This window comes from Plodia interpunctella, chromosome 7 (genome assembly GCF_027563975.2).
Source record: "Plodia interpunctella isolate USDA-ARS_2022_Savannah chromosome 7, ilPloInte3.2, whole genome shotgun sequence".
Lineage (NCBI taxonomy): Eukaryota > Metazoa > Arthropoda > Insecta > Lepidoptera > Pyralidae > Plodia > Plodia interpunctella.
In genome coordinates, this window is record NC_071300.1 from 5958693 (window position 1) to 5969472 (window position 10780).

Here is a 10780-nt window from a genome sequence, read left to right on the forward strand (position 1 = left end):
TTACCGAAATTTTCATCATATTTTCTAAACACTTCTTACTTTAGGATAAAATGTTAAAGTACATACGATTACTTAACTGTTGCCTACAGTTGGTCTATGCATAATAATATACAGCTTTTATGCATTTTATAAAACCGCAGGAGTATTTTGTTTCAACACCTCTAAAAAAACTTTCAGATAAGTCCGTTGGATTAGTCAGAATGTATTTGCAATTTTATTTCAGTGTGGCTGACTGAGAATTTTTACTTTAACACTTTTCAAATGTTAATGTCAATGTCATGTCAAACCAATTTGGCAAGCTCTACTAGCTTCTCCCTATCACATCACGCAGTTGTTAACCATTTTCACAGAATGTAAACATATCGATCTGTTGTATTTTTATCATAATTTATTGATTATCATTCAGTAACAAGATGGAAATGGACCAGGATACTGCGAAGACGCTTCTAGTTGAAGGAGGTACATTTGTATTCCTCGGTGTGCCGGAAGAGACGCAATTTGGTATTGATATGCAATGTTGGAATACTGATGAAGATTTCCGTGGAATCAAAATGATTCCTCCGGGACTACACTATATACATTACTCTGGTGTGAGCAAAGGAACCGGAGATGTATCACCCAGGTGACTTTCCTTCATATCAATTCAAAATATTTATTTCAGAGTCCTTAAGATATCAACAATATTTTATTGTTTCATAATCATGTTTCTCGATTAATTAAAAACTAAAACGTCAAAATCAATGCCTATATAATTTAATTAATTCTCATAATTAGGTAATACATATCAGTCTCATAACCTCATACTCTCTCATAGTTTTATTCTCATCCTTTTATTATATTACAGGAGTTTTAACTGAAGAGACATTTTGAGTTATACAAAATAAAAATTGTCTTAGTGTTCATTATATATTGGCATAATTTTTAGATCAGGCTTCATGCATTACTTCAATAAAAAGGAGTTTCTTGTGAAAATGTGGGACAAGAAGACTGAAGACATGAGTAAGGAGGAAATTAGTGAGGAAAGCATCCAGCGGCTCAAAGATAACTTGCTCAACCTAGATCGTCACCTGGGTCCATACCCTTATGAAATATGGCAAAAGTGGAAATTGCTGACTTCTCAAGTTACAGGTTGGTATTCATTTTTTTAAACTGTTATGATATCAATTTCCAAGACTACATTTTCACCGCAACATGTAGAATCATGATGATTGTAATTTTCCTTAAACATAATAAGATGCAGTTCTTTACATGACTTGGCAAAGGCAGAGAATGTGTAGAGTTATAATAGTAGCTATGCTTTGAACTCTTATATTTTCAGCTGTACTGGCACAAAAACTGTCACCAGAAAATGGTATCATCAGGGCATCAGTAGAACTTATGTCAACAACTGATGCTGACAGACCTCGAGGGGTTAAAGCAAACAAATCTGTTGACAGTCAAGAAAACACCGGAGATGATGCTGAAGCAAAAACACCAGAGGGTGAAGATAGTGCTGGCCAATCTGATGCAAAACGGGCAAAAAGAGTAACAAGAGAACAAAAAGAAGACTCAATGTTGCCAGACTTGAAACCAGCCCCAGGTAAATTTAACTTGTTGTGTAAGTATATCACAAAAACCTTATTCTAAACCTTTCTTTAACTTCACAAATTTATATGTTTCAGGTATGTCTATGAGATTCACAGAGATTCCTCAAGATAAATACCCACCTGGTTCTACTCCTGAAGAAATCACCAAACATTACTTAGATCAGTCTTATTCCCTGGAGCTGATGATAGCCCAGCATGAAGAGTAAGTATACATTAAATATACAATGATTAAGTCACCTAAAGGATAAGCCTTGAGCTATCAACCTTATAATTGTAACATTAGTATTGGTTAAGTATTGGACAGGCAACTGAAAAATTTGATTCTCTGTTTTGGATAGGAATTTTGTTCTATCTTTGTTGAGTATTTAACATTTCAGAACAAAATTACTATTCCAGGCCTTTTCAAAGAATATTTTTATTTATGTGGGTAAAGTGTTTTCTCCAGATTTTATTGTAACAGATTAAAAGCCAGCAGATAATAATACTGGGAGCACATGTTAATAACATGATATCTGATAATAATAAAGTTCCTACTAGAAAGAGACAATGTTATATGCAATTAACTTTACCTAACATACCTGAAGCATGTAGAAATCAATAAGATAGAACAGAATATAAAATATTTTGTTTGTTTCAGGCCTCTTCATATAATTGGAGAACTGCAATTTGCATATCTGTGCTTCCTAATTGGACATTCACTTGAAGCATTTGAGCATTGGAAAAACCTAGTCATACTGATCTGCTCTTGCGACGACGCCATACACAAATATAGAAGTGTATTCTTCCATTTCATAAGAACTATTGAAGTTCAAATCGAAGAAATGCCTGAAGATTTCTTGGCAGACATTGTTATGAACAAAAACCTGGTTTATAAGAAACTACGAGAGTTCTTTCGTACAGCATATATGAGTAAAGTTGATGGCAGACTCTTGACAATGATTGAACGATTCAAAGAGAATTTGACAGAAAAACTTCAGTGGGATTTTACAGGATTGGATGCTGACGATGAAGATGAAAGACCAGTCATCGTAAGATTAGATGGAGATGAAGATGTAGAATAAAATATATATTTTTTATTTTAGGTTTTGAATTCATTTCTTTTGGTTTGTGTAACCAATATCGAATTGTGTAGTTGTGTACTGTGTACATTCAATTTTTCTGATAATATATAAGTAGTGATCCTTAACTGTCGCCCCACTAACTGTGTTTTAAGTCCTACTATGATATAAAATATGTTTCTTACACATGTAAGTACCTAGCACTTGTTTTCATACTGGATTTTATAATTATTATACCACAACTTTAGGTGTCAAATTCTAGTTAATATATATATCTACTAAATTGAGTCAAATATAATAAATCAGGAAAAATTCCAAACAATTCATTTTATCTTTTCAATATATTTTCTATTCAATTGTCTATATAGTTATTTGAACTCCAAAGTATGAGAAAAGTTGGCACCTGCACACACTCTTTCAAATTTGATGTTATTACATTCTTAGTAAATAATTTTTAGCTTCAAGAATTAGTAGAAAGCAAATAGATTTTCTTCACATAAGCTTAAAATTAAAGCATCTTGGTGTTAACTGTGATGGTAAATTAAAACATTAAAATGTACCTGCATTTACATCATTGTTTTATTACCTTAACATTTACAAAAACTACCATATATTAAGATAGATAATATATACCTATTAAAACAATAATTACTTATTTCTTCTTTTTCAATTGTTTCTTTGCGAATTGTGGGTTCTTTTGCTGTTTTTCGAATTTGGATTTCTTCGGTGGATTAGCCATAACTAGAAAATAAAAATTTCTGCACTTAATATCTCAGAATAAAATAAACGTTTACAGGTATGTATAAAAAGGCAAAGTATCTATGAAAAACATATTGAAATATAAACAAAATAATTTGAAGCACAAGTAAAATATTTTTGAGAAGACTCCTTAAAAACATACATCTGGAGCTGTAATCTTTCATGGCGTCTTTTACCTTTTTCATGTTTCCATTTCATTCATGCACCTACCAGCAAACCCAGATCACTTACCCAGCACAGGCTTTCTTTTCATTTGAGGCTTCTTATTCCCTTGATTCTTCAGTTTATTTGGATTAATTACTAATGGTATTTTCGGCAATTCTTCACTGTGAACAAAAAACAATGGTTCATATTAGGCCTAGGCCAACCAGCTCTCAGCACCATCCCATTTTAATCAATTTATTTTAATTGAATGAAAACTTAAAGAATACCTTGCACAGGATATATTGCTACAGTAGATAATGGAATTTACTAGAAAGTATATTTTTTATATTCTACTCAGTCTTGTTTACTTTTTAGTAAATTGTGGCAAACAATTTACTAAAAGTAAACAATGACAAACTTCTGGGGTGCTTTTTAGTTTTTGCCATTAATTAAAAGAAATTGATAAAACAATGCAAAAAATATAATGACAACGCTAATGATCAGAAAACACCCTCTTATATATAAAGTCGCTTCGCCGCGCAGATGCTGGGCTACATCAGCTAACAATATCATAGCCAATCTGTCATTAATATTCCACATTTGTCACTGGACTTCTTATAGGTACAAAATTGTATACAAATAAAAACGTACATATAATTAAACTATTTAAAGTGCCATACATAATACTATACAAAACTGGATGTATTACCTCTCTTCATCACTGTTATCAGACCCATCCTCAGAACTGTCTTTGTCTTCTGACCCTAATGAATCATCTTCATTCTCCATCAGTTTTTCAAATTCATCTGAATCAAACTCAAGGGAACTATCAGATTCATCTCCTGATTCCTCCAGAACCTTTATAAAGTTTTCAGCAGGCTTTACACCCTTTTCTTTTAACTTCTGTTCTTTTTGCTTCTGTTGTTTACTGTTTATGTTTGATACCTGTTCAATCTTTTTACCTTTTGTTTTCTTATCATTTTTCATTTCAATCTTCCCTTGTTTTACTTTATTAGGTTGAACAATCTCTATAGTTTTAGGCTTTTTCGACTTTTCTTGCTTTTCTCGGTTTTTGGCAGTATCTGAAGACAATAACTCTTCAGGGACATCAACTGGAGTGAAGAAGTCATAGTCGATGCCCAATGCACGTAGTTTTTCCTTTGTTTTATTTATGCTGTTAAAATCAGTGCTCAATTAATATAAATACATAGTATGTTAGCAAGTTTAGAGGTGTGGCATTTAGCCGCCCTAGAATAGTCACACCATTATCCTTCCCATGTCATACAAGATACTAAGGGCAGACACATCCTAGACAACTGAAAGGCAACAATAGTATTCCCAAAGTTGGTTGACATTAAGCAAGTGATTGGTTGTAAAATCACAGCCGAAGTTTCAAATTATTAAGGTTATTTTTTATGTGGTCCCTTGCCTTCTATTCTACCGCAATGTATACAAAATTAATTGGATTCAGATTTGGGAAAAATATATCCTACAAGATGTCGTGAATTAAAGATTGTTAAAATAAAAGGACCTTACTTTGAGAGAGTTTTCCTGGCTATCTTCAAATCTTGTGAATCATTTTTATCAGCATTATATGCCTGAAATATGAGTGAATCACTTATTATTATACACAATAAAATTAACTCAGACTCAATATTATTGAACAAAGGTAGGTGTTTTGCTTATCTTTGTTCAATGTCTATTGAGTTATTTTTCTTTTCAAAATAGATATATCTTATGAGTTCTAAAATTAAGAGAAAAAAAAAAAGGTTTTTTATTTTATCATAAAAATATTTAGGCTTAGCTTTCTTTGTACACTATGCGCAAACTAGCTAAACCCAAGCTTTAACATTTAACAAATTATTTATAAAAAAATAATGGTGTTTACCTTTTTCTGTTTTATCATTGCATCTCTGCCTGGATTATGTGTAGGATTCCATTTCTTTCTCATTGCATAAGGCCTCTGTTTTTCAGGTGGTATATAGGCAGCTGTAATATTGACACATTAATTTAAAATTTAAATATTACAGTAAAGCAATATATTTATTTTAAAAAAACAGTGTTGTGATGTTAAAATGAAAATGGATCACTCTTCTCTCTTCCATCCATCTCATCTCTTATTTATTTTCAACCTGGATTTGTGCTCCCGTGGGTCGCAACTGGCTAAAAGCATCAGTATGAAGCAAGAAATCTGAAAGAAGTCAGCAGCAAATTGCTAGACAGAAAGTGAGACAGCAGAAATGATAACAGGAAGATTTAAAATTGTAAATTAAAGGTACGAATGAAGTATTTACCTTTTAATAGCCTTTTCCCCATCAAATAGTTGTTCATTGTCTCCGCAACGATTTGAGCAACTGTGGGCTCTTTGAATTCAACAAATGCATACCCTTTAGAGTTGCCAGTGCGCTTTGACCTGATCACTCTCACATTTGTGACCATTCCAAACTGTTTGAAATATTGAGTCATTTCATTCTGAAAATATGAAAATTGATCCAATTTATTTGATGAAAATAAACAGTTAGTTGATGTGCCTGATAAAGGCATAATTTTGCCTGCTGTATGAATCACATGCTATGAAAATCCTTCACATGTGTCACAGAATCACCATCCTTTGGGGTGTGATTCTGTGACACATGTGGTGACCGATGGAACAAAATGGGTGCCCCTAGTAACATGTCTGCATTTAGTATGCATGTTATGCTGAAAATATTGTAGTTCTATGAATTCATATCGGAAGTATAGTTTGTAACTTTATATTAATGTGAAAATAACAATAAATAATAACCTCGTAAAATCCATGTGGAACATGAGCTAGATAAACAAGACCTCTTTCTTTAATTTTCCTTTTCTTTGATTTGCCTTCCTTAATTTTCGACGCTGCAACATTATTAGACGTTGATATTTCAGGAATTTTCTGTAAAGTTTAGATAAATAATTAAAGAAAAAGTTATAACCTCCAAAAATTACGAAAACATATTATTGATAATACCTTATTTAACTTTTTTTTAATGCCTTTGATTGATTTTACAAATTGCTTTTGTTTGCTAGAGTCCAAAGCAACATTTTCTTCCATTTTGATAATTTAATTAATCACGTGTATTATATATTCAAATTCAAAGGCCAATCAAAGCAACAAACAACCAACCAACAAACAAAACTTAACCTATCTATGGCTATCCTGTCTGTCTCTCTCTGTATGGATATGTATAGCGCAGACGTTCGGTTTTTTGTATTCGGAATCCAAACCACAGAGTACATTTTTATATACTAAAAATCCAAACCGACCAGCAGTGCTGCCATTGCTAATTTGGAGATTATTAAGTTTCTAAACTTTTCGTATTATCTTTATAACTATATATTAATTAAACAATATTTAGGTTTACGAATTCGGTTTCTTGATTAGGTTTGGGAATCCTAATGTGTGCGGCCGCGCTAAATTATTGTAATGACACATGTCAAGTCAATGTCTTTCTAATCTAAAGCCTGTAAGATGCTTTGCTTTGCCTGCCCTCGCCCAGCCTTCAAAATCAATCAATCAAACAGCAATGAAGTGAATTTTGGGAATTTTGCTTTTGTTTGGTTTATTTATCGGCTTTTAAACAATGTTCTGATTTTACATTATTAGTTAAGGGTATTTATACAATACAGACACCCAAATATATCCAATATGTCAACTTGCACTTTAAATCAATACATTCAGATGGTGGAAAGAGTTTTCAGAACTTCTCAAGGGATTATGCTAGCTCGTCTACTTTCCTTGAGAGATGAACATGTGGGGAACAGACAACTACGTTCTAGTGATATAGCAACAATCGTTGAAGGCAACTGTTTGGCTCCATTGGATGAAATCATCATTGCTCATCTACTTTGTGTAAAAGTAAGCTTTAGTTCTGTATCTGCTGCCAAGAAACAGTAAAATCATGTACCATTTATTATTACTTTACCTAAAGGCCATATCTATAAGTTAAAACCTATATGAAATCTCTAGAAACTTAAAATCATACCTTGATGGACTGATTTTTATCCCCTTTATTGGGGCTATCCCCTGGGACACTGATGTTCATTTACTTCTGAGGTGGACTTCTGGTTGGTGGTGAAACCAAGCTTTGGCTTAATTTTTATTCAAATTTTAAAAATGAAACCATTAAGTATGCACTATTGTTGTATAATATTTATATGCAATATATTTTGATAAATATATTGCATATAAATATTGTTACTGTGCTGTTAAACAATTTTTGACTAATTAAATTAAATATTTCAGGCACTATATTTACAAGACTACATGGAAGCATACAGTCATCAAAGTGCATGTGTAGGCGCAGTTGTGAGGTTACTCCAAGCTCAGAAGGAGGAGAACTGGAGTCTTCCCCTTATGTACACAGTTTGTTTGGATCTTCGGCTGGTTGCACAGAAAGCAGAATACTGCAATGGTAAAATAATTAAGCTAAAAGAAATTTTATTTAAATAATTAAATAATAATTTCAAAACAAAAGAAATTCATAATATTTGATTAGTTTCAATTACTCAATTACTAATATTAATCTCATTAACTTCAACTTTGTCATTATTTATCAAAACTTGTCTAATAGTTTACCTGACCCTGTGATTTTACACCCCAAATTTTTATTCTTTTTCAGCACAGAGTAATGGGAAAATATTGGAAAAAGCTGCAGAAAGTTTACTTGCATGCTTTAGAGTTTGTGCGGCTGATAATAGATCTTCAGACTATGAAACAAAAAGACTGGGAATGTTGACCCTTGTCAACCAACTACTTAAAGTGTATTTTCGTATAAATAAGCTGCATTTATGCAAACCTTTGATAAGGGCCATAGATTCATCTCCATTTAAAGATCAGTTCCCATTAGCTCAACAAATCACCTATAGATATTTTGTTGGACGCAAAGCTATGTTTGATTCAGACTATCGGTCAGCTGATGAGTACCTGTCATTTGCGTTTGAGAACTGCCACAAGAAATGCAGCAAAAATAAACAGTTGATCTTGACTTACTTGGTACCAGTGAAAATGCTTTTGGGATTTATGCCAGCAAAGCATTTATTGGAGAAATATGATCTCTTACAATTTTGGGATTTAGTGTCTGCTGTCAAAAAAGGTGATTTGAGAGGCATTGACCATGTAATGGAAGAACATGAGAGCTTTTTCATTCGGGCTGGGATTTATTTGATGGTGGAAAAACTAAAAATAACTGCCTACAGGAATTTGTTTAGAAAAGTGTATTTGGCAGAGAATACACATCAGATTGATATAGCCAGTTTTCAAGCGGCATTGCAAATAATGGGACAAGATGATGTTGATGCAGATGAGACTCAGTGTATTGTTGCCAACCTAATTTATGATGGAAAAATAAAGGGATATATCTCATACCAACACAAGAAAGTTGTAGTCAGCAAACAGAATGCATTCCCACCTCTCTCTAGTTTGTATTAATCTTGATATTTATGGTACTTCATAATTTGTAAGTTAATTTTTTCTATGAATATAGAAATGAAACAATGATGACATTAAACATTTTTTATTAAATCCACAATATATTTCAAAGAATAATATAAATATAATAAATTTTGCCTGTCACTTACATAGCATTATTCCCAACAATGCTGATTATAAGTCTCATGGTTATATATTTGTGGCTCTAATTCATAGAAAGACATGATTCTAATCTATTTATACATTATGTCCTTATAAAATATAGAGATTAGATGAACTTTGATGCGAAGTTTTAAAAGTCGAAAGAGTCTAGAGTGACAAGCAATTTTGTGTTGCTCTTTTATCTACAGTATATTTTATTTCTAGCTATGTAAAGATATTCTCAATATTTTCAATTTACTATGACATACTTTTGTCTTATGTCTACATAAAATGATTTTACTTCCCAATAAACTAAGAAAATATGCTCGAATTTGTTCTCGAGATATGTTGCATTAAAGTTGATATGCTCTTCTGTGGAATTATATAAAAATATTAATTTATCGGATTACTCTGTGAGTACTTTTCTTAGGAAGACATTTTTTAATAATTACATTAACATTTTGGCGCAGATGTTTAGTTGTAGAATTAATAAAATAATATTGACAACAATATAATATATGCTCATTAATGATATATATTAGACATTGTTTCATATCAGACTTCCTTCACCTAAATATTTTAACAACACATAATCACGTGTCACCTTCAAGATTTGGTAGAAAAATATGAAGAAATATTTGGCTAACTATTATAGATATATAAATAAATTACGTCCATAGCTTACGCTAATGCTTAAAATATATTCCTCTACTTTTTATTAATTAAACTTTTTATTCCAGAGCTCTTTTTAGTTTACTTAAAAATGGTGCTGCATATATTTGTCGTAAAATTATTGATTATTGTATTCATATTGCACTATAGTTTTTCATACTGCTATAACGGGGCTTCTGGGGGGGAAACAACACTTCATTAATTTTTTTATGTGTACAAAATTCTATATAAAATAAATCAACACTGAAACAAGCGAATACCTACTACATACAGATCAAAAACAGAAATACGAATTTTTCAGCTGGATGTTTTTCATATGTACGAAGTATTTTAAGAATGCGTAAAAAATTTCTGACATAAATTATTATAATAAATATTATTAGGTATTCATGCCAATAATTACACGCCTTATAATTCCCTATAACATGAAAAGCTAATTAGTCTAAACATAGTATATCGTAATACACAATGTAATTCCCATATTCTTAGCAGCTGCAATTAGTCTTAGGGCTCCACACCATTTAGGTATTTGTTAAAAAACTATTTACAAAATTATAGTAAATCGCCAATTCGGGGTTAGGATCAGGTACAATTTATTGAAAACACTGTAAATTTTAAAATTATACATCAAATGCTCTCGAGCTAGTTTCTTCATATAAATTTGTTTAAACTTTTGCCCTCGTATTCGCCGGCGTTGGAGTTCTACAGGAACAGTGCGTTTTAAAACGTAGTCTATATCCTTCTTCATACTTCTAACTATATGCATAGGTGTATACGAATTTTCATAAAGATTGGTTAACATGTCATTACTTTTGCATTGACAATATTATTTAAGTTTCTAGATGGAAGTGTTTTACCATTTCATTTTTATCTATATATTTAATCATGTGTCGATGCGGTCGGTATGTTCTATGTTTATTTAATTCTTTTGTGCTTCTGAAACATTTTTTCGTAAATTTGTTTTATTAATC

The 10780-nt window shown here is 31.7% G+C and overlaps 3 protein-coding genes across 4 annotated transcripts; 2 read left to right on the forward strand and 1 right to left on the reverse strand.

Moving 5' to 3' along the window:
• The first annotated feature begins 303 nt into the window (after positions 1–303).
• Positions 304–3213, forward strand: LOC128671158 (uncharacterized protein). 2 transcript variants are annotated; one of them, XM_053747408.2, is made up of 5 exons: positions 304–622; positions 926–1128; positions 1319–1579; positions 1662–1788; positions 2224–3213. In XM_053747408.2, the coding sequence occupies exons 1-5, from the start codon at positions 414–416 to the stop codon at positions 2645–2647; spliced, it is 1224 nt and encodes a 407-aa protein (XP_053603383.1). In that variant the 5' UTR covers positions 304–413; the 3' UTR covers positions 2648–3213. The 2 variants fall into 2 exon arrangements, with proteins under 2 accessions (XP_053603383.1, XP_053603384.1); XM_053747409.2 differs by having other exon boundaries at positions 334–622; positions 931–1128; positions 2224–2794.
• LOC128671159 (uncharacterized protein) lies at positions 3202–6731 on the reverse strand. The gene is made up of 8 exons (XM_053747410.1): positions 6537–6731; positions 6333–6461; positions 5842–6019; positions 5436–5536; positions 5084–5145; positions 4257–4721; positions 3635–3729; positions 3202–3385 (listed from the first exon to the last, which is right to left on the reverse strand). Exons 1-8 carry the CDS (start codon positions 6618–6620, stop codon positions 3297–3299), a joined length of 1203 nt encoding a protein of 400 aa, XP_053603385.1. The 5' UTR covers positions 6621–6731; the 3' UTR covers positions 3202–3296.
• Positions 6732–6845: 114 nt separating this feature from the next.
• Positions 6846–9070, forward strand: PCID2 (PCI domain-containing protein 2). The gene is made up of 3 exons (XM_053747411.2): positions 6846–7424; positions 7812–7980; positions 8188–9070. Exons 1-3 carry the CDS (start codon positions 7215–7217, stop codon positions 8994–8996), a joined length of 1188 nt encoding a protein of 395 aa, XP_053603386.1. The 5' UTR covers positions 6846–7214; the 3' UTR covers positions 8997–9070.
• The last annotated feature ends 1710 nt before the right edge of the window (positions 9071–10780 follow it).

Excerpts from the sequence above, each read along its gene's own strand:
- LOC128671158 (XM_053747408.2), top strand. The coding sequence starts at position 414 with ATGGAAATGGACCAGGATACTGCGAAGACGCTTCTAGTTGAAGGAGGT. Across the intron at positions 623-925 it reads ACCGGAGATGTATCACCCAG|ATCAGGCTTCATGCATTACT; the intron begins GTGACTTTCCTT and ends CATAATTTTTAG. Across the intron at positions 1,580-1,661 it reads AGACTTGAAACCAGCCCCAG|GTATGTCTATGAGATTCACA; the intron begins GTAAATTTAACT and ends TATATGTTTCAG.
- LOC128671159 (XM_053747410.1), bottom strand. The coding sequence starts at position 6,620 with ATGGAAGAAAATGTTGCTTTGGACTCTAGCAAACAAAAGCAATTTGTA. Across the intron at positions 5,537-5,841 it reads GGGGAAAAGGCTATTAAAAG|CTGCCTATATACCACCTGAA; the intron begins GTAAATACTTCA and ends TCAATATTACAG. Across the intron at positions 3,386-3,634 it reads GAAAAGAAAGCCTGTGCTGG|TTATGGCTAATCCACCGAAG; the intron begins GTAAGTGATCTG and ends TTTATTTTCTAG.
- PCID2 (XM_053747411.2), top strand. The coding sequence starts at position 7,215 with ATGTCAACTTGCACTTTAAATCAATACATTCAGATGGTGGAAAGAGTT. Across the intron at positions 7,425-7,811 it reads CTCATCTACTTTGTGTAAAA|GCACTATATTTACAAGACTA; the intron begins GTAAGCTTTAGT and ends TAAATATTTCAG. Across the intron at positions 7,981-8,187 it reads GAAAGCAGAATACTGCAATG|CACAGAGTAATGGGAAAATA; the intron begins GTAAAATAATTA and ends ATTCTTTTTCAG.